The sequence below is a fragment of the Planococcus citri genome, chromosome 4, assembly GCF_950023065.1.
Source record: "Planococcus citri chromosome 4, ihPlaCitr1.1, whole genome shotgun sequence".
Classification (NCBI taxonomy): domain Eukaryota; kingdom Metazoa; phylum Arthropoda; class Insecta; order Hemiptera; family Pseudococcidae; genus Planococcus; species Planococcus citri.
In genome coordinates, this window is record NC_088680.1 from 17,405,679 (window position 1) to 17,428,361 (window position 22,683).

General features: G+C 34.9%; 1 protein-coding gene and 1 long non-coding RNA gene across 2 annotated transcripts in view; one reads left to right on the forward strand and one right to left on the reverse strand.

The window, feature by feature from the left end:
* Positions 1-22,683, forward strand: part of LOC135845921 (uncharacterized) — an 85,532-nt gene that overhangs the window by 35,948 nt on the left and 26,901 nt on the right. The window contains exon 2 of the long non-coding RNA XR_010558862.1: positions 6,005-6,058. This is a non-coding gene — a long non-coding RNA (uncharacterized LOC135845921). The remainder of the gene's footprint in view (positions 1-6,004; positions 6,059-22,683) is intronic.
* LOC135845920 (tyrosine-protein kinase Dnt-like) overlaps positions 1-22,683 on the reverse strand; it is a 140,987-nt gene that overhangs the window by 29,841 nt on the left and 88,463 nt on the right. The window contains exons 3-5 of the mRNA XM_065364794.1: positions 10,861-11,116; positions 5,085-5,379; positions 997-1,264 (exon numbers count right to left, since the gene is read on the reverse strand). Of these exons, the coding sequence (XP_065220866.1) occupies positions 997-1,264; positions 5,085-5,379; positions 10,861-11,116 (819 nt within the window). The remainder of the gene's footprint in view (positions 1-996; positions 1,265-5,084; positions 5,380-10,860; positions 11,117-22,683) is intronic.

The following is a 22,683-nucleotide window of genomic DNA, read 5'->3' on the forward strand; positions in this document are numbered from 1 at the left end:
ATGTAAAGGGACGATGACGAATGACGACTATTTCGTTATTGTACGAGTACAATATGGGGAGACTGGAGAGACTATTTAACGCGAAATCGGGGTGTATAAGATGGTATTTCACACTGCAACGATTTCGAATAATTATTTAAAGAAAAGAAGAAAATAATGCGTAGGAATTAATAGATTTTTTCCTTTATTGTTGCCCTACTCAGCTGTAGTAACTACACCCAACGAAATATTTTGAAATCTGTATACGGAAAACGTATTGAAAATATATTTCACGATATCACCGCGGTGGCGGGTGGTAGGCGGGGGAAAACATCACGAACGATAAAGGAAAACGCGAAAACGATCCGAAAAGATGAAAAAGAAGTTGAACGCGTAGCGGGGTAGGGCAGGGTAAGGCCTAGGCGGTATTTTGAGTCACCTTTTATATATTGGGTGCGATGTAAGGGTATTACATTATATTGTTGATCTCTCTGCTTAATGCCAATACCATTATCTGTTGTTCGCAGGCACTCTTTCGAGAGGTAGGTACGCGTTCTACTCGTACTATACGAGTACGCGCTGAGGTAAAATTGTATATAAAACGCGAGGCACCTATACACGCACACAGGCTGATGCCGAGAGAAGATGAAAAGATGAGGGCGGCGAGGGAGAAGAAAGCTCTCTGGCGTGAAAGGCAGACAGAGAAAGCGAGGTTTTCATCTTAACATTCGACAGCTTCAGGGGTGTTTGGCGTATAGTATCGCTCGAATGAGCATCCAATTTATATACGAAAAACGAGCTCGATATACTTGTATACAATCGTAGATATTGGCATTGGTACTGCATGTATACTTGTATAGGTATAGGTACCTACTACGTAGATAGGTAGGTCTATTTTACGTCGTTTTCGTATTTTAATTGATAATGCGATGAGTGATTCGAATTACATTAAGTATAGTATACTTATGCACTAGAACTAGAGCTACGTCGATGTTGAGAACATTAACGAGTAATTACCTTAACGGGGTTGTTAATTAGTTGAAAAGAAGCGTAGTACGAGATTTTCGACGATGTTTCCGGATTCGAGTAGATGTGCTCTTCGCGTTGAGAATGAGGACTGTCTCGATACACGCTTTCAGGAGCTATGTAAGATGTTGCATAAGGCGAAACGTAACTCGAGTACTTGTGCAGACTCGAGATAGTAGCGTAGCTGCCATTTTTTGTCGAAGCCAATCGTACAAATACGCTGGGATTCGGTGCGTAAGCTGCGCTCGTGTAACTGGTCCTGTAAAATGAGAAAATCGTGAAATGAAACGTACGAGAGAGAGAGCTCCTTCGAAGGAGGAAAGTCTTTTGGTACGAGATCCGAACGCTGATTCGACTAGAAATGATTCGTGTTCTTTACGATTTATTATACGAGGTTCTTAGAATTCCAATAGCGACAAAATTGAGTGAAAATCACAAGTAACCTCAAAAGCCTGGATTTCCTTACAAACGTTACAATTTTCAATTTTTTTTTTGAAATTATCCGACTTTCTGGAGGAAAAGTGAAAGTAAAAATTAATGTGAAAAAATTGAAATCAGCTTTCTCTAAAAGCCATATTTTGTGGGTATGTTTTTGAAGTTGAGTCCCCTCTCCCCTCCCTCCCTCCCTCCCTCCCTCCTTCCCCCCCGAAACGGTTATGAACTTTGAAATAACTTTTGGCTCAGTTAGAGATCGGGAAAATCAAGTGAATAAATCGAAATCAGTGACGTCGAAAACAACAATTTTCACATCCATATTCTTTTCTAAAAGAAATAATTTTGAAATTCACTCCTTTTTTTTCATCTTGAGGGGAAAAGATATTGTGGTTTTTATTTGAGTAATGTATATTCTACACACTAAGGCGAGAAAAACGTGATATGAATTTTTGAAACCGGTTCATTACTTTGCAACCAGTTATCAAAAAACACTCAAAAATTGTAGATGAAAAGAAAAAAGCTTGAAACAATAGTTGTAGGGTGCGAAATTTTTCACAATTCTGTCTAATCATAACATTTTGAAACCGGTTCATGGGTTCGCATTTAGCAACCAGTTTTTGATAATCACCCAAAAGTTGGAGATAGAGAAAAAAAGCTTGAAACAAAAGTTGATGAGTGTGAAAAATTGAACTATTTTCGCTGATCGGATTTTGAAACCGGTTCATCAATTTGAAACCAGTTATCAAAAATTACCCAAAAATTGTAGATCGAGAATAAAATTCGGAACAAAAGTTGTAGGGCGTGAAAGATTACACAATTCTGTCTGATCACATTTTGAAACCGGTTCAGTGGTTCGCATTTAGCAACCAGTTTTTAACAATCGCCCTAAAGTTGGAGATAGAGAAAAAAGCTTGATACAAAAGTTGAAGAGTGTGAAAAATTGAACTATTTTCGCTGATCGGATTTTTAAACCGGTTCAGTAGTTTGAAACCGGTTCAGTAATTTGAAACCAGTTATCAAAAATTACCCAAAAATTGTAGATATCGAAAACGACTTGCTACAAAAGTTGTAGAGTGTGAAAAATTACACAATTCTGTCTAATCACATTTTGAAACCGGTTCATTGGTTCGCATTTAGCAACCAGTTTTTGACAATCACCTAAAAATTGAGGATATAGAAAAAAGCTTTAAACAAAAGTTGAAGAGTGTGAAAAATTGAACTATTTTCGCAGATCGGATTTTGAAACTGGTTCATTAATTTGCAACCAGTTATTAAAAATTACCCAAAAATTGTAGATAGAGGAAAAAAATTGGAACAAAAGTTGTAGGGCGTAAAAAATTACACAATTCTGTCTAATCACATTTTGAAACCGGTTCATTGGTTCGCATTTAGCAACCAGTTTTTGACAATCACTTAAAAATTGGAGATAGAGAAAAAAGCTCGAAATATGTAAAAGTTATCGAGCGTGAAAAATTGAACTTTCGCTGATTGGATTTTGAAACCGGTTTATTAATGTGCAACTAGTTTTCGAAAATTTCCTAAAAATTGGAGATAGAGAAAAAAGTTTGAAACAAAATTTTTTGACCAAACTGGTTTATCAAATTTGTGGACACCCTGAGCATGGACTTGAAATTTTCAAGGTCTCTTTTGAAAGCCTCCCTTATTTTTCCCTACTCAACGCCGCTTCATTCATCTCGCTAGCTCTTTCTACTTGAAAATTCAATCCACCTGCTGGCACTACTTTTGTTAATAGTACATTACGACTATTTCATTCTTTTCTAACCGGCTACACTGTTTTTTCAGCGTTACAGATTACAAAGCCTTGCATATTACTAAAATTTTCAAAGTCCCCTTCCCGCAAAAAAAGGCAAAAACTTTCGATTTTTGTCAAAATTGCCAAAATAGTCTTGTTTTTTTTGCAAAAAATTGTCCCTTTTTCGCAGAAAATTCCAAAAAGTAGATATCAATTTTTTGCAAAAAATACTAAAAGTCTCACTTTTTTACCAACAAATCTTCAAAAAAAAAAATCGATTTTTCGACAAAAAATGTTTTTATTACTTTTTCCCAGAAATTACTGAAGTCTTGATTTTCATACTAATAATTTTCAAAAAGTTCTGTTTTCTGCCAGGATTATCAAAGTCTTGCTTTTTGCAAACAACTGTAGAAAATTTTCGTTTTTTCAAAAATTAACGAGAGTTTTACTGGAGTTTTGATTTTTATCTCCAATAATTTTCAAAAAGTTCTGATTTCTGCCAATATTGTCAAGGTCTTGCTTTTCGCGAACAATTGTTTCAAATTTTCGTTTTTTCAAAAATGTTATTTACAAAAATTCTCGCTTATTAACAAAATTATGAAGAATTTTTGTTTATTGCAAAAAATTACAAAAATTCTCACTCCGTAAAAAAATTGTCCAGAAGTCTCTTTTTTTTGCCAGAAATCGTCAAAAAGTCCTTTCTTTTGCTGAAATTGTCAGGTCTTATTTTTTCCAAAAATTGCAAAATAGTTCGACTTTTTATTTTTCAATCTGCAATGTTCTTTTTTATTGGGGGGGGGGCACCTTCACCCTCACTCTCCCAATTATCGTCAAACTGGACGACGTCATAAAATCAGATGGTCACATTCCTTTTGCATTTTCGAGAAATTTTGAAATTCATCCCCCCTCCCCTTTCCCGTGGTGCTCAGTTTGTGGTCATGGGTGAAACGGAAATGAAAATCAACATCAGCCACCTAATATACTCCCTTCCCAAAATGTTCAGGTTTCTCGACAGATCAGAATTGTAATATGGATTCTAGTCCAGTGTGTAAAACTTCAATTTCTCCTCCTCTCCCTCCCCCTCCCCACATGAAGAATTTTCCATTCTAGCGTTACGATTTTCAAAACTTTTTGAATTCACCTCTTCCTCTTAGCTCAATCAGCAACCTCTAAACCCGCGAGTTTTTCATACCCTTCGTTACAGTTTTTAATTATTTTAAACTTGTGCCTGCCATCTCCTCTAAAATGGTTTAATTTTTGGCCAAAGGTGTAGGTAAATTCAAGTGAAAAAAAATCAAACTCAGCAAATTTTAAAACTCAAATATCCTCTTTCATATTGCATTTTCTTCTTGGCTCGATTTTGAGATCACGCGAGGATAAATTCAACTGGAATATTTGAAATTTTCAACCCCCATTACCCTCTGTCAGAATAATTTTTGGAAATTTTAGAAATAGAACCCTCCTAGTGTAGGGGGCTCAATTTAGGATCATGACCTGAAAAAACCACCTACAAATTTTCAGATTTTTTGGATGACCAGAATTATTGTAATCTGGCTTCTGGTATAGTGTGTGATTCTGTTTTCATTTTCAGCAGAAATTCAAATAAGTTTTGGAACGAGTTCATATCAAAGCCCTCGTACCTAAATTTAAAACACTCACTTTGATTTTTAATCAGAATTCTGAATTCTTCAGGAAGGTTTCAAAAACCGATCCGGAAAACACTTGTAAAATACCTAACTTATTAGTTATTAGTTTTGAAACATGGATGAGGTCAATTTTTCGCACTTATCCAACAAACAAAAAATGTGTATCAATTCAAGTCGAATCAAATCTCCGAATCTGCATTCTACCAGCACCAAAGTAGAAAAATATCCAACAACTCGATACTTACTGCACAGAATCGCGCGATAATCTGAATTTACTCAATCCCAAATACGAATGCACGAATGAAGAATTGAAGATGAAGATGGAGATGATGGCAACCAATCCGCAAAAACATCCCAACATTATGTAAAACGTTAAATTATCAGATTTTTCCGGTATTGTTTCGACGCTAACACGACCCGATGTTCCATTATTATTGGCAATTATTTCGTTCGCCGGTTCGCTTCCATTAATGTTGTTTAATGTTCCGATACCATTAAAAGGTTTCCGTCTATCGGTGCTGCTCGGAATGTCGTTGCTTTCTGTAAAATAATATAAATCGCTCTATTCGTTAAAATGTTCGAACATACAACAACTACGAATTTACTTATTCGCTGATGCGATACTTGATGGAGTAGCGAGTATAGGCCTCATGCATGCAAGTATGTAATTTCCCAAATCAATACCCACGACACGACGATATAACTATGTCTAAGAATAAGGGAGGATAACATTAATGGTCGTGGTCATGATCTTAGAGTTAGATGGTTGTTGTATAGCGAAGTGGAAGTTTTTCGCTGTATAATGTATCGATTTTTATAATGCATTTCTTAAGTGAAAACAAACCCCTTGTCAATTGTGATTCGTGGCGCATGGGAAATGACGAGGAGAATACCCTTGGAGTTGTGTATGTGGGCAGGTGTATGATTCTAGAGTCTTGTCTGCTGTTTTATTATATTTATGATGGAAAATATTTGGGTTTTCGAGTTGAAATTTGGAAATTTTGGGTTGAAAGGGATGAAATTTAAAAAAAGTTACAATTGACCAACTTTGAGAAAATTTAATACAAATTTATTAAAAAATTGATTTACTTGTCCTGTCCATTATTTGTTTTTTCATCATCTTCGTGTCTTTTTCGAATTCATTTTTCTTTCAATTTTGTTTCAGATTTTATTTCGTGGAAGAATGAACGAAACTTGAAGCCTCTTTTGACATTCAAAAGTAAGTACCTTTGCCAACATAAATTATTAAGTACATATCACATCTGCACTCATTACGACGTCTCTTTTGGTGAGTTGCCCTTTTCTATCAAACACCCCATCATAAAGGTCCGATAAAGAGGACACACTACACTGTCGTGCTACCTTTTAGGGCGATGAGAAATTCGGTGAAAAAATACTATCGAATTAATTAACTCGACTCTCTTTGCCAGCTTCGAATTCGCTGTATAGGCTACCACCGAAGGAATACCATCCTCACGGTACCTAATTGTAGACCCTCGCTCTGCGACTCTGTGCTTTCTCATCTCGTTATCACGACCCCCCCCCGCCATGGCTGCGTGACAACCCCTCTTGAAACTGTGTTGACTCACACCATATGTGAAAAAGCTCGCGCTTAATTTAAGACTAATCACGCGTACTCGTCCGAATCGCGACACAGTCACGCGATACTTGGCTGCGGACGAGTCACCCGAACACTCGAATTGTACGAATGCTTTATGCCCTATCACGATCGACGAATATAATTGTCGGAGATTACCAGTGCATTAACTGTAGGCCCTCTCTCTGTGGAATGGAATGATTCAGCTGTGAAATTCCATATAGTCTGGGAAACCCTTATTAATAAACTCCGATCTTTAAATTCACCCTGGAGTGGTTTTATCTGAAACATGAACCGAGGAAAAGAGTCTTTTTTTCAGTTGGAAATTTTCCACGATACATTTTTATAACATCGATTACCTACGTAGTATAAGTTGACCACTTGACCCATCAACGTGTTTGTGGTCTAGACACGTCGTCGTCGTAATGGAGAATGCCAGCTTATATAGGTTTTTTTTCCTTTTACTTCATATATGTGAGAACAATTTATCGTACGAGTTCTTTCACCCTTTCTATCCTATTTGCGCTTTTTTTCCTTCTTTGGAATGGAACAGTCCAAGTTGAGTAATTTACCACTCCGCCTCGCTCGTCGTATATTTGCAACTGAAATTGCAGCTCGTAATACGAGAAGAAGGAGTAGGTCGACGTCACTGTCGGAGTGTCGGTGCTAAAACGTTCGTTGAAAAAGCAAAATAAATAAAAATAAAGATACAAATGGTTTGTTTACCGAGCACAAAATCACTCGAAGCGTCATTTTTCTTCATATGGTACGCGATTCGTTCGTTCGTTCGTTTCCTTATATATGTAGGTAGAGGTACGAGTACTATGTATTTTCAAATACACGTGAAAACATTCGCTGGGGAATTTCGCGTGATGGTCGTGTGGTTAAAATTTACCGTCTTTTTAAAAATTTAATTTGGCTGAGGAAAAAAAACTAGATACGAGTTTACGTATTTGGGGAATTGTTATTCGTAGACGAAAAAATTCAAAAGTTAATCACGACTGATGGACGTATGAATTTTTATGGCGTGAATTTCCCTCCCCTCCACCCTTGGTCTATTCGTCGTTTGTGAAGTATTGATTTGGGTACTTGTAGCAGCTCATGCTCAATGAAATAATGAATCGAGTGTGAGTAGGTAATTCGAAGTTGGGATTTTCCCCCCTGCCAACCCCCAAAATGGTGACCTCTGGTGAGAAAATAATTGCATATTTCTTATTTTTTCCATTTTCAAAAAACTTGGGCTGCGATGGACCCCTCAATTTTCAAAAAATACGAATTCACATTAAAATTTCAAACTTTCAAGTTCTATTATTTCTAAAAAGTTCATTTTGAGTAAAATGAACTCTCATGACCATTTTATCCCGCTCCCTTGAAAACCGAACTGACCCCCTCGAATTGCTAAAATTTGTATTTTATGTGAGAAAATACTTGCAATGAATATTATAAAAGCGTACGAGCCACCTCTTCCCCGTAATGATTTCTTAGTCGGTATACTTTTGATAAAAAATTTTTTAAAATGATTATTTGCGAAAGTTCAATTTTTAAAAAAATTGTAAATCTGGTTTATTTAAATTCAGTAGTTTCTGAGAATGGATTTAGGATTTTACTGATATCACTCAGAGTCGTGGCGAATTCTTCCTTATTGAAGGAGGAGGGAGACAGAGGACCAAAAATTCCCAACTAAGTATCAAAAACTTTCTAATTGGTCCCCAGTTGACTAAAAAAATTCTCAAGCTGATATTTTTGGGAGGAGAGGGAATTACTGATTTTGTGGAATAAAACGGTGAATTTTTAAAATGAAATAAGCCATAAAAGTGTGAATTTTTTCGGTTTGAAAATTCTCATGTTTTCCACTTTTAAAAATTCTCATTTTTCCTTATCGTGATTTTTTTTTAGAAATTTCAGTTTTCAAAAAGAAAGAATAGACAGGCTCGATGGTATCTAGTTCCTTAATCGAGCTAGCTCGATCGATGCAAGGGCTAAAACTTTTGAAAATTCGTATTTTGAGGAGTGAAAAAGTAATGTTTAAGAGAATGTTTTTTAAGCGAGACGTTTTTTGAGAGGGGTTTAGATTTTAGAATTTCAATAACTTTTTTCCAGAAATTTCTACGGAAAACACTTCTAAAAAATTGTGTTTCGAGAAAAAAAATGTCCAGGGTATCTAACAGGTAGTGAAAGTAGTGAAAAAATAGTGAATTTAGTCAAAAAGGTTGTGAAAAAATGAAAAAATTCCTTAATGTGTTCATTTGTATTTTTCTTTATAATTTTGATTGAAAATAAAAAATACTTTGTACCTGTGCAATTTCAATTTTTTTGAAAATTTTCCTGTGAAAAATTTGACTTTGTTAATTAGGGTGTCCATTCTTCCGAAAAGCCTGGAAAAGTCAGGGGATTTTGTAATTTTCACGAAAAATCTCTGGAATTTTGAAAAAATGATCAATTGCAAATTTCTGATGTGGGCCTGTGATCATAATTTTTTACTTCTTGATACAGATATTTTCGAAGACTTTTGCCCTCACTTGGGCAATTGAGCATGTTCTGTTTTCTTTTTCAAAATCAACTTCCTTCAATAAAACATCATTCGAATTCTAAAATTTTAAAAACCAAAAAATAAACTCGTTTTTAGGCAGCTTGAAATAGATATTTTCCAAAGTTCTCGAATCAGTTTGAAGAGAAACAAAACTCATGAAAAAAAATCACCCCCCCCCCCACAACTTCTTCTTTAAATAAAAGTATAGGGTAAGTACGTAAGTATAGGAAATAAGAATAAATGATCTGGGAAACCTGGAAAAGTTAGGGAAAATGACTTTCCAAAAATAATGGACACCCTGTTAATTTTTTTGTGTGTGTGAAGGAGGGAGGGGAAGAGTGGAGAGCTTTCTGAAAATTTGGTTGAAAAAAGTTAATGAAAAAGTTGTGATTTTTTCAAAAAAAATCCGTTAATGAATTGTTTTTTTTATATTTAAGAGTAGTTTATTGGTTTATTTTTATGGATATTTAAAAAGTTCAATCTTGAAAAAAGAAAAAAAAAAGATCCGAACAAAGCGAGGGCTGCAGTTTACGAAAATTTTATTTAGGTACATATCAAGAAATTAATTAACTAGGTATTACTTTTTTTTATAAGAATGGGTCAATTTTTCTGCCTTTGATAGGTATGTTCTTGATGTAGAAATTCAGAATTAGATAATTATTTAGACTCGATTGAAGCGAAGGCAAAAGCTTTCAAAAGTGCGTAATTCAAGTTCCAAAAAAAGTTGTCTCTTTTCCGATTTGCCGAAATAGGTATAAATACTGCAACTTCAACTGGTCCGAGACAAAATTTTCTAATTTAGATTGCAATTTTTCAACTACAATAATTTGTAGTTTACCAACCAGTGTTCTGTAATTTATCAAAAACACACAATTTTTCCAATTGAATGCACTAATTTTTCCCAACTCATTAGTCTAATTTTCAGCAATATGGAAAACAAGCTAACCTTCCTCCCCCCCCCAACTCATTAAAACATCGTTTATCGAAGAGCAAAAATATCATTAAAAATTGGAGACATAATTTCAAAATGTGGGACAAGAAACATAACAAGTAGGGATGTATTCTACATGAACGATAATAAAATTAAATTTTCAAAAACGAAATTATTCAAAAAAATATAATAATAGCGTCACCTCTCCCCCCTCTTACTCCATCTTCATCCCCCTTCATCGTAATTCACATAATTATCCATTTGTAAACAAACCATTTTCATCCCTTTACCCAAATTTTCGTGTTTAAATTTCCCTCCCTTAACAATAAAAAATAGATTCACTTTAACATGAATTTTTAAATCCGGTTCTTCAAATTTTTACCAATTTATTTACACGAAATTAGCATAATTATTAAAATTAACTACAGAATCAACATATCGTAATAAGAGTAATGGGGGGGGAGGGGGTCACATATCTCGACTTTAATTCATCGGAAATAAACAATGTGCATTTTGATTCAAGCAGTTACCCAAATACACAAAATGAGTAATATCTATTGGACTTTTTAATACAAAGTACGAATTTTAGCTATTTTAGGGAGCCAACTTGGTTTTCCTGGAGGGGGGGCCAATATCGTTATGAGAGTTCATTTTACTCAAAAGAGACTTTTTAAAGGTGTTAGAACTTGAAAGTTTTGGATTTTAAAAATTTTTCTTTGATGTTGGATTTTTACAAATTTTTGAAAATTAAGAGGTCCACCGCAGCCAGAGTTTTTAAAAATGGAAAAAATTAAAAATAGGGAATGATTTTCTCAACACCAGAGGTCACCACTTTGAAGGTTGAGAGCAGAAAAAATCGTAATTTTTTTTTTCCATGTAGATACATAGTTATAAGGACCACCCTAATAGGTATACTTGGACGATTTTAATAATTCATTTTTCAATATACTACGTAGTACGTACCTATTTGCGTGTCTGTCCTCTTCAAACAAATTTTATTTCGACGAAATACGAGAAAAGTATCGTTATGTCGATGACTGACGGCGCTAACGTTCAAATTCAAAAGCACCCGGACTTCGGCGCTCACATCTCCGGTGCATTCTAGTTTCACGTGAAATGTAGACGCCTTAGTTGGTAAGAAGCCTTGAGTGGATATGTTAAACGTTGGCTTCTTCATGGCTTGTCTATTATTGTATTCAACTGTCCAAGAATATGGTAACTGAAACAACAAAAATTCAATACCATAAATTGTTTTATTCTATTATACCACGTACATACTACATTGGTACATAAACGAAACTAGTTATTTATTTTTTTCGCGTCCAAACGTAGCATTATATCTTGTAGGTACTCGTATATTTTGCTTTGCTCTCCGAACTTCGAAGAGACGAGCTTGTCAATTCGAAGTCGAACTGTGTGAGACGATGAGGTGAATTAACGAGCATGGGAAAAGAATGCCACTTGTTTATGTCTCCATGTATGGAAAATATGTAAGTTGTTGTTTTTGTCGTCGTCGTCGTTAATTCAAATAGTCGGTGATTTTTATGCGTGCATAGTCGAATATGTGTACCAGGGCACTATATTTAGTGGTGTATGTGTGTGTGTTTTTTTTGTCTTTGGTAATAGCTAAGATGTGATGTTGGATGCTGCGGATGTATCTTTGGATTATATATAGAGGTTCCCTCCCTTAGCGCTTTTATGACTAAGTCTATATCGCTCTGTATGGAAATGTTAATCGGATGACTCCTGCGGTTCTTCCGCAGACGCCCGCCTGGTGAACCTAGTTGGATCGAGAGTAATGAGGAGAATTTGACTTTTGACTCGAATTGTAATCAGGAAAAAAATAGCTTTTGGATATTGAACTGCAGTGTAGAGAAGCGAGCGAAGGAACTATGTATTAATGATGGTAATTTTGCCGGCGTCGTGTTGTGACAATGTAGGAACCGTGCTTATATATTATTTTTAATATTGTACTGGAAAATGTCGTGGTCGTATTGGGATGAAGTCATTTTTTTTTTGGAAGTTTGTAGATTGGACTTAATTATTTTGGGTGATATTTCATCGTTTATTCTAATTTAGTGCAGAGGTATAAAAAAGAAGAGGTATTGAAGAGGAGAGGAAACCATTTCTTACTATGTGTGGTTTGAATTATCAAATCCAGCTTGATAATCTGATGAGTGATCACTTTGGTAAAATTGATCTGCTTGATTTTATTTTGATATTCTATACCTACCTTTTCTTTGATTTTCTTCTAATAAAAGTCTCGGTTTTTGGGAATTTTAAAAAGGACCCGATTCTCAATTTTGAGTACTTTATATATTATTTTTTAGGACTCTTTCCTGAATTATTTTACTATTTGGGTTGTTCAAAATTATGATTTAGAGTACTCGCGATAAGTCGTTATTTCGAATGTGAAATCGACTTGAACCCTCCTCTAGTCCATCACACTGACTCAACTTCGCAGCACATATGTGACAATTAGTTCAGTACGATGTTTCGTATAAATAAATTCCTATAGCACGAAATAAGAAATAGACAACGGATGGCGGGCGCAAAACGTGTGAAATTCTATGACTATGTTGCAAACTGTACATAAATACATACGAGTAGATTCCATGTGTCGTCGGTCGACTCTACAGGGCTAGGAGAGAGAATTCAGAACGCACATGACGACGATGGATGAGACTGAGAGAGGAACGTATAAAACCGCATAACTTCAACAAGTTCTCCCAAGTTGGCAAAATGTACATATACGAGACAACGTTAGGTCTGTCATAAGGGTAAACAGCACAGCACAGAGAGTAAAATTAACCGAAAAAGAAAATCGCTCGTATTCGTACGTACGAATACGAAAGAAGTCCTCAAAAAACAAACTCGTTGCGAACGCGTTTAGCTGAATGGCCCCTGGCACCAGATGGTAATTGCCCTTCGGCGCCCTCGACATGACAATGGCAGATTTTCGCGTGCTTGCTTCGTCATAGTACAGTCGTGGAGTTTCCGATACCCTATACTTTATGGTAATTTTACCATACGTATCGCCTCCTGTATAAAGGACGACGACGACTAAAAGCTGCAACTTTTGGCAACTTCAACCGAATAACTTTCTATAGCCCGGTAGGCTTTCAACATGTCGGTGAAAAACTTATTTTCGTTGGAGCTTGTTATTCCTCGCGTTATGTTGCGTTGTGATAACTTTGTTCGGATGCCTTTGCCTTGGCCTACGAAGGTTTTTGCTTCTTTTAACTTCCAGTGAGTAAAAATTTCAGTCTATGGTTTTACTATAGCTCGTGTTTCAGGGGCTAATCTATGTAATTGTGCATGAGGAATTTCTGCAGCTGCACAAATTGGAAATGTTTGCCCTTTCTTTTTCAATTTCGCAATCTTTTTGCCCCCCCCCCCAATCACCATTCAAAAACATTGCATTAAGAAGGCTTGTCACATCATTTTCAATAATTTGTCAAAAATTCAAAAATCAACTTCGATAGCTCAAACTTTGTCTTTGAGGCGGATGCAATATGATCAGAAGCGTGACGAAGTGATGTGTCGGGGGTGGGTGAGACTGAAATTTTCTCAACTTTTTACCCCGGACCCCCCCGCCCCTGCTTCAGTATTTTTACGCTAATTAACCAGATGATGAGGTTCGAACAAATTTTGAAAAAGGGAGTTGAAAACAAAAATGTTGAATAATTTTAGATGTTCAAAAACCATGCTTTTATACTTTGACAAAAAATTGAATTGTTCTATTGCAAGGTTTGGTACTGAAATCTAAAATCCAAGATTTGACATTTTTTTTCGTGTCATTTTTCGTATTTTTTTAGCTTTCTGTTCTTTGAGAATCAAATAATTCAAAAAGGGATCAGAATATTTTCGACAAGCTTCAGAAAATTTACAATTTGTGAGGAACAAAAAAATAATTCTCAATATAAGATTATGTTTCAACGTCAAAAGGAGGAGTTGCGATAAGACCATTTTTTGGGCCCGCACAGTTTTCGACTGAACTTCTCTTAAAATGTTGTAATAAATGCCTCAAATACGAATCCGTGGTTAGTTAACCCAAAATGACCATTTTTTGAGCTCCAGGGGTTCCCAAAGTTGTGAATAAAAAAATAATTTTAGGAACCACCGAGTATTATTTTCAAAAAATTGTTTAGCGTAAAATATCTGTTTGAACCCGATAAACGTTATGCGAGATGATTTTCTTATTTTCGGCCCTCGGAGGCAAAAATTGGGGGGTTTCAATTTTTTGAAAATTTTTCATCCTACCAAATTTTGAGCTCAATAAAATTTTCCGCCGGTACTCAAAAATCCAATTTTCCAATTTTTCATAATTTTGATATCTTGGGAACCCCTGGAAAACTAGGAACCTGCGATTTGCGCCAAACGTAACGTCTTGAGGTATATATTCAATTATCTAGATGAAAAAATTGAATTAAGCTCCCTGTATATTCGTAATTTTGAACCCCTTTTTTAGAGCCCCCCACTTTAGGAACCCCTAAAAAAAAGCGTTTATGCATATTTTTTCAAATAATTTGAAGAATTTACATTTGCAACTTCACGGCTTTTCACAGAGTTAAATCCCAGAATTTGACCCAAATGCATGTAGAGTCAAGATCTTATAATGAAGATTAAAGCCACATTTTAGAAAATTTTGACATTTTTACTCCCCTTACATGGGTCAACCGTTGACTATTTCGTAAAAAAAATGACTTCAGAAACGTAGGTTGCCAGGATTTTCAAAAACTTACATTTTGACACCTCTCATGATATTTTTGAAAACTTGAAAATCTATCCCCTTACTTGGGTTACCCTTTGACTATTTTGTAAAAATAACTTCAGAAACGTTTTTAGGAGGTTAAAACACACATTTTGATATCTCACAAGGTTTTAAATTTTAAAATTTACGCTTCCTTTCGTGGGTTACTCTTTGATTATCTCTCTATATTAAAAAATCAAAACCCGTCAAACAACTTCTGGACGAGAGCGAACGACTCGGAAGTCGGAGATGTGTTAGTAAGGCGTTTACAAGACGTTTACAAGACGCTGTATGTTTGTGGTAGTGAGAGTCGAAATACACCGAAAATGTCCGAGTGGTGGAATTGCAACGTGACTTGTATTTTTGCATAACTTATGTTAGGCGCAGCACAAGCCGCGTGAAACATTTGGGTGTTGAAGTAAGGAACAGGAGAAAGGAGAACGGACAGTGTAGGTGATGAAAGAAGGTAGAGGGACAAGGAGAGCGGGAAAGCAGTACATATATTGAAAGAACTGGTCTGGTTCAAGTACAGGAGAGAAGGATAGATGAAGCGAGGATGCGGAATTGCGGATATCACTAGATCGCCGAAGTACGTCCTGCTATTTTTTGATGGGAGGGGGGGATATGGTTGCGAATTTTCGTAGTTCCCGCGTTATAACGAATTCGTTCTGCGGTGCCACCGTGGGCAAGAATCCATCGACGCTCAAAAAATGTTATGTGACTTCAATCATCCTGAGGCATCCCTTAGATTTAGTTTTGAGATTTTAAACTTTCAGGATTTTATTAAATTCAACTGTAGATCGTTATTATGACTGGTTGATTTTTTTGTGAGTTGAAGGAGCCAATTGCTTCGCAAAACTCGAAATTTACGGATTTTGAAAAAATCATGGGCTTAATAGATGTTTAGACCCTAAATAAAAAAGAGTGAGTTTTAATTTCAGTTGTTTAAGGTAGTTTTCAGATTCTACTGACTTTTTTACATAAACAAATTTCCCTGATTTTTGATTTTCAAAGTTTCAAGTGCGTACGACTAATTTTTCTTTTTAATGTTTGATATTCGAAAAATTCAATTTGAACTTCGAGTGAACACAGTTCCGCGTGTTTTTTTCGCAAAACAATAGTACACATATGTTGCTACGAATTCTTGAAGTACACAGTGGGCCACAGACCCCCCAAAAACGGCGATAATTAGGATTCAACCCTCATCGATGTGAAATATGTCAATAAGTATGTTTTCGAGGTCGTAGAATTCGAATATGCACTTATTTTTTTGTAGGAGTGGGGGTGAGGCGTGGGGAGCGAGAAAATTTTAAATTTTGCTTATATTATCGTGTAATATATCGATTAATATGTTTTTGAGGTCGCAGAGTTCAAATCTGGAGTTGGTTTTTTGGTAGAGGTGGGGGGTGAGCCGTGGGGAGGGGAAAATTTCAAATTTTGCATTAATTATTCTGTAATATGTCGATTGATATGTTTTCGAGGTCGTAGAGTTCGAATCTGGAGTTAGTTTTGCAGTAGAGGTTGGGAGATGAGGCGTAGGGAGGTGGAAAGTCCCAAATTTACTTTTTGATGTTTTCTTATACCACTGATTTTCAAAGTTTACAGTTTCTCTCTATCTATATCTATCTATATTAAAAAATCAAAACCCGTCAAACAACTTCTGGACAAGAGCGAACAGACTCGGAAGTCGAAGATGTGAGTAAGGCATTTACAAGACGTTTACAAGACGCTGTATGTTTGTGGTAGTGAGAGTTGAAATACACTGAAAATGTTCGAGTGGTGGAATTGCAACGTGACGTGTATTAACATAGTACTGTGTTTGTAGTGGTGAGCCTTACATTCAAGCATGTTAGGCTGTTAGAGCTGATGTCACAACGTAATGCACTGATTTTTTTGTTTTTATAAAGGAAGAAAAAAAATGTAAGGAAAGTAAAATTCTCTACAAAATTAGGTATGTTTGAAAGTGCAATAGAAAACAAGATTTTTAAGCTCAAGTACCTACAAAAAAATATGAAATAGGTATCAATTTTTTCCAGAAGTTTTCTTCTATCACGCAGATGACATTTAAACCCACCCTACTTTGTACAGAACTTTACTTCGCAATGCTATATACTTATTTAATTTCATCTTACATAGATTTTGCTTTAGTTGTTGAAAGAAAAAAACTACGCTTCTTTACAGTCACATGGCAACCATTTAAATGAGGGGGGTTTTCTGAAAAATACATAAAGGCTATAGGCGCCTAAGAGGGGTGAAATGGTACCCAAAAACGTTCGAGTTTATATTAGCATGGAAGGTAGGTACCATTGAGAAACTTCCGCGTGGAAAGTTTCAGATCCACACCCCCTCCCCTTTATGGGGAACCCCCCTTTTCTGAAACTTCAACAACACGTTTCTCAGACCCATTTCAACAGATTTTGAAAATTTTTCAGTACGTTATGTATATCTTTATTAGGTATCCCCACAAAAATTTTCAACCCCCTCCCCTCATTATTTAACCCTCAAGATGGCGTTTTTTTCATTTTTTTATGCATATCAAGAATCAAGATTGCGAGGTACAGTTTTAGAAACGTGTTTTTTGGATGTAATTTTGACCCTCTAACGTCATGTACTTTTTTCGACATTTTTTCAATGGTGCGGCGTGCTGCAAAGTTGAAAAAATGTGTCTTAGTGGGGGGGGGGGGGTGAAATGGGAATTTTGGCAAACATAAATATCAATGAGTAGGGTGTCGTATTCTTATGATTCGGTACCGCTGGACACGAATATGACGTCAGATTTTGTTTTACACTCACACAGCTCCTCCGGAGCCCTCAGCACCCCTCAATTTTTAATATTTGAAAAATAAACTTACTTTGATTTCATCATCACTTGACAGAAAATTTTTAGAAATTCATATTTAAAAAAAAATGATAAGAAGAAAAAAAAGAATATGTAAATGGGAAGTACAAAAATTGTTATTTAAAATATGAAAAAACAATTAATCATTTCCTCTTAAAAATACTTCAATATTTTTCAGAAGGGAGTGTCTCAAATTTTGTTTTATGATTAAAAAAATAGAAGAAGTGAGTAGACTACAAAGTGTCAAACAAACAGGACGTCATGTCATGTAAAAAAGAGGAAAACAGCAGAACTTTCTGGAGTGAAGGACAACGTTTTCAAATATTTTAAACGTTGGGAATCAAATGAAACCAAAATTCATCACTTTTCAGTCTTTACCGAGAAATTGTTATGGAATAAAATTAAAAACGGCTCAAATCATTTCATTTTCTGACTTCGAGGAGGTGAGTTGAGTTGATAGCGTTTTTATCAGTTTATTCATTAATAGCGACCACTGGCGTGTATTTTGATATGTCGCATGCTTTTTTCTTCACGCATATTTCGCGAATTTGCTCGGTGAGCATATGCTCATAACATCACTAAGGCTGATGGCTTCCCAGGGGCTATGTGAGTGTAGCAGAAAATCTGGCGTCATTTTCGTGCTCAGCGGTATCGAATCATAAGAAAACGAGACTAAAATCATCAAAGTAAGTTTATTTTTAAAAATATTAAAAATTGAGGGGGGCTGAGGGCTCCGGAGGGGCTGTGTGAGTGTAAAACAAAATCTGACGTCATATTCGTGTCCAGCGGTACCGAATCATAAGAAAACGACACCCTACTCATTGATATTTATGTTTGCCAAAATTCCCATTTCACCCCCCCCCCCCACTAAGACACATTTTTCAACTTTGCAGCACGCCGCACCATTGAAAAAATGTCGAAAAAAGTACATGACGTTAGAGGGTCAAAATTACATCCAAAAAACACGTTTCTAAAACTGTACCTCGCAATCTTGATTCTTGATATGCATAAAAAAATGAAAAAAACGCCATCTTGAGGGTTAAATAATGAGGGGAGGGGGTTGAAAATTTTTGTGGGGATACCTAATAAAGATATACTTACATAACGTACTGAAAAATTTTCAAAATCTGTTGAAATGGGTCTGAGAAACGTGTTATTTAAAAAAAACTACAATTTAAACCAAATTTTGAGTGAGAACATAGGTTTTTGAGGTAAGGAAAATAATCTACGTAAAATTCTCTACGAGATGGAGTAGCTTAAAAAGTTATCCATGCGATAGAAAAAAAGTTATAAAAACTAAAAGTTGTAAAACTCTTGGAAAAAATTGTTTTTCGTATTCAAAATAAGTACATATCTACCTTCAAATTTACTCGAAATGTTGAATAAGGACATACGTGTTTGGGGTATGGAAGACGATCAAGGTTAAGTTCTGTACAAGATGGAGTAAGTTAGAAAGTTATCAGTGCAATAGAAAACAAGATTTTAAAGCTCAAGTACCAAAAAATATGAAATATCAATTCTTTCCAGAAGTTTTTTTCTATCACGCAGATAGGAATGGTTGACGGGCCATAAGGGGGGTTTGGGGGGCGGAGCCCCCCAAGCGAAGTTCCGAGGGCGCAGCCCGAGGAACGAGTCGGGGGTTGGGCCGCGAAGCGGCCAGGGGGCGGAGCCCCCTAGTTTTGTAAAAATAACTTCAAACACATATTTAGGGGGTTTTAAAACATACCTACATTTTGATTCCCTATACCTACAATATTTTTCAAAATTTCAGATATTACCCTTCTCCCCACACCCACAGCTCAATTTTGGAGAGCCATGCGGAGCCAATAATATTGGAATGCCAAAATGGATTTCAAAAGGGAAGATCATGCATGGATGGGGTATATATGCAACAACGCTGCTGAATGCTGATGAAGAAGAGACAAAAATATAACTGTAATGACGAAAATATATAAACTGCCTAAACTATAAACCACCCAATCCATAAACTGACTAAGCCATAAGCTGACTGAACTATAAACTGGCTAAACTATCAGCAATCCGCTCCTGCCTTTACACAAGGCCAACTCCAGTAAAACATAGATATGGCGCTTCAAGTAGATTATCCTATAACCCAGCTTTTCAATAACTTGCAACTTATGTATCAGCTCCGATTACTTATTGTCCAGGCTACTTGACCACCCTGGCACCTAAAAGTTCCGTATAAATACTATCGAAATATTGGTTCATTCAGTCAGTCTTCCTACATGTAAAACACCTAAGCTAATCTTTTGTGCTTTAATGTAACTTTTTATATAAATAAGTTTGTGCTTTTATAAATTAAAGTAAATTGATACCAAGTGCGTAATTAATTAAAAAGGGTAATTAAGTCATCACAAAATGGCGCCCGGACTAAAAGTTTAACTTGATAGTGCTTTTTTTTGGTGCAAATAATTCGTGATTTTCGATTTTTAAACTTTGAAGTGCTTTTGTGTGCAAATATTTCGCGATTTTCCAACTTTAAAGTGATTTGTAGTGCAAATATTTCGTGATTTTTATCAATTTTCAAACTTAAAGTGTTCTTTTGAATGAATTTTTTCAAATTTTTACAAATTTTCAAGCTTTAAAGTGTTTTTTAAAGCAAATTTTTTTCAAATTTCATAAATTTTCGTGAATTTTTCTGAAATTTTTCAAGAATCAAGCAAATACTTCGATTCTATCAATTTTCAAACTTGAAAGTGCGTTTTTCAAGTAAATTTTTATAAAAAGTTCATAAATTTTCAAAATTTTCCTGAATTTTCCGAATTTTTCTGAAATTTTTCGAGTTCTTCATAATCAAGGTATGTACAAAAGTTTCATTAAATTGATAATTAATGTGATTAATAACATAGTTGATATTTTAAAAACAATAATTACTAGCTTATGTCTTTTATGAATTCATTTAATAAGTTGAAGTGTTTCTTTTCCCAAACCCCCCAATCCACTACTGAATCAGTACCCTTAAATTCTAGAAAAACTGAATATAAACAAGGAAAACTAATTTTCTCCTCTGAACAGGAAGCTTCTGATTTTTATAAAAGAAAATCATTTTTCCCCAGTGTAAAACCTAAAGTAGTCTTTGTTGAAAAACCAGAATCTTCAAAAGAAAAATTTCAAAATTGCACAGTCCTATATGCAAATATTAAAACAAGCCCTAAATTAATGTTTAAATTTCCCTCAAATTAATGAATCCCCCTGTTGAAGAAACAGAAAATAATATTGAAAACAAAACTGAAAATAATAACACAGAAGATAATTCTACCCCAAGTACCTCAAGCCCACAATTGAATATATCTACTCAAACTTCTGATTCAGATTCAGAACTTTTAGATAATTCTTTTAGAGAATTTGTTCCCTCAAACTCTCCAACCCCCCTTCCAAAATTAGATAAAACATCTACAGGTTGGCTTTCAAATCTATTATTAACTGAAGCAAAATTCATTGCAAAAATCTTGACCTTAGAAGTCCCCCCCAAATCTAATATTGAAAAAATTAGAAATTGTATTAGAACATATTGTAGCCAAAGTACTAAGCATAATATTTATGCCAAACAAATTTACGCCAATTTGATTAAATACCAAACTACAAAAACCTCAAATAAAAAAATTCAAACAGACATGGCTAATAAAGATAAAATTTTCCACCCAGACAAATTCTCTGGTTTTGATGATGATCTATACAAATTTTTGGAAAATTTTGACCTCTGTTCAACTGCGAATGGTTGGGGAGATGAAGATAAAGCAAAATACTTCCCAATGTTTTTAACTGACCTAGCTTTAGAGGTCTTTCAAAACATATCTGATCGTAAAACAAAATTCAGTGAATTAAAACCCCAATTTTTAACAGCATTTAATGAGAAGGCTCACAAAGATCTTAATCAGAGTAAACTTTTTACTAGGTTTCAAAAAGAAAATGAAAAAACATTGCAATACCTAACAGAAATTTTGAATTTATGCAAAAGTATCAATGAAAATATGCCTGAAGAAGACAAATGTAAACACATTTTAAGAGGCCTAAACCCAACAATTCTCAAGGCTATCTCCCTTTCTGACAATGATACAGTAGAAAAAATTCGTAAAAACATTCAAAAATATGAATGTTCAAAAAATTTATTGGACTACAGAAAAAATTTTGATCAAGGTGACAGATTGAAAAAAGTAGAAAATGAGCTCTGTGCTCTCAAAAATAATAATAACACAGTTGAAAAAATTTCCCAGTCTTTGTCCCAATTGAATATTCAACCTGAACCACTGATGAGAAGGCCAAATTTCTTACCATTTAGGCCACGATCTAGGCCAATATATCCATTTAATCCCCAAAATCAAACCCCCTTCCAGTACCAAATCAGAACTCCTAGACCATATAATTTCCCACCAATAATTCAAAGACCTTTTACTCCGAGACCACTTCCACCTAGATCTTTTCCATTTAGACCTTTTCCATTGAGACCTCTCCCATCTAGACCCTTCTTTTCTTCAAATAGGCAACAACTCTCTCAAGTGCCTAGATACCCTTTCAATAGACCCAATTTCCAGCAAAATTATAATCCCTCACAAAACCAAAATAGAAACCAAAATTCAAACCTATTCTGTACAAATTGCAGGAAATCTGGTCATAAAAAAGAAAACTGTAGAAATCAAAAAAAAAAACGCCAATAAATAAATCAAATACATCATCAAATACTTTATTTTTATTTTTAAATGATTTTCAAAAAACTGAATTTATCCAAAATCCCCATAAATACTCCGATTTCAAGTATTTTGATGATGATGAAGTATCCCCTTTCATTTTGAATTTTGAAAAACAAAAATTGAATAAAAACCAACAACATGTTAGTATAATTGATAACCTTCAAATTGACATTTTATTCAATAATAATAAATATGATGCTATAATTGATACAGGAAGCAATGTTTCTCTAATTTCTGATAAAATTTTTCAAAATCTTGATCTCCTATCAGAATCAAATTTAAAAATTTTTACAGCCAGTAATACTTTAATTGATGTACTAGGAAAAACTGACATTTCATTTCAAATAGGAAGTATCCAATTTACAACTACATTTTATGTGGCAAAAAATCTATCATCAGATATAATTTTAGGGATTAACTTTTTTATTGAAAATGCGGTAGTAATAAATTTCAATCGAAAATTAATAACTTTAGGCCAGTACCCA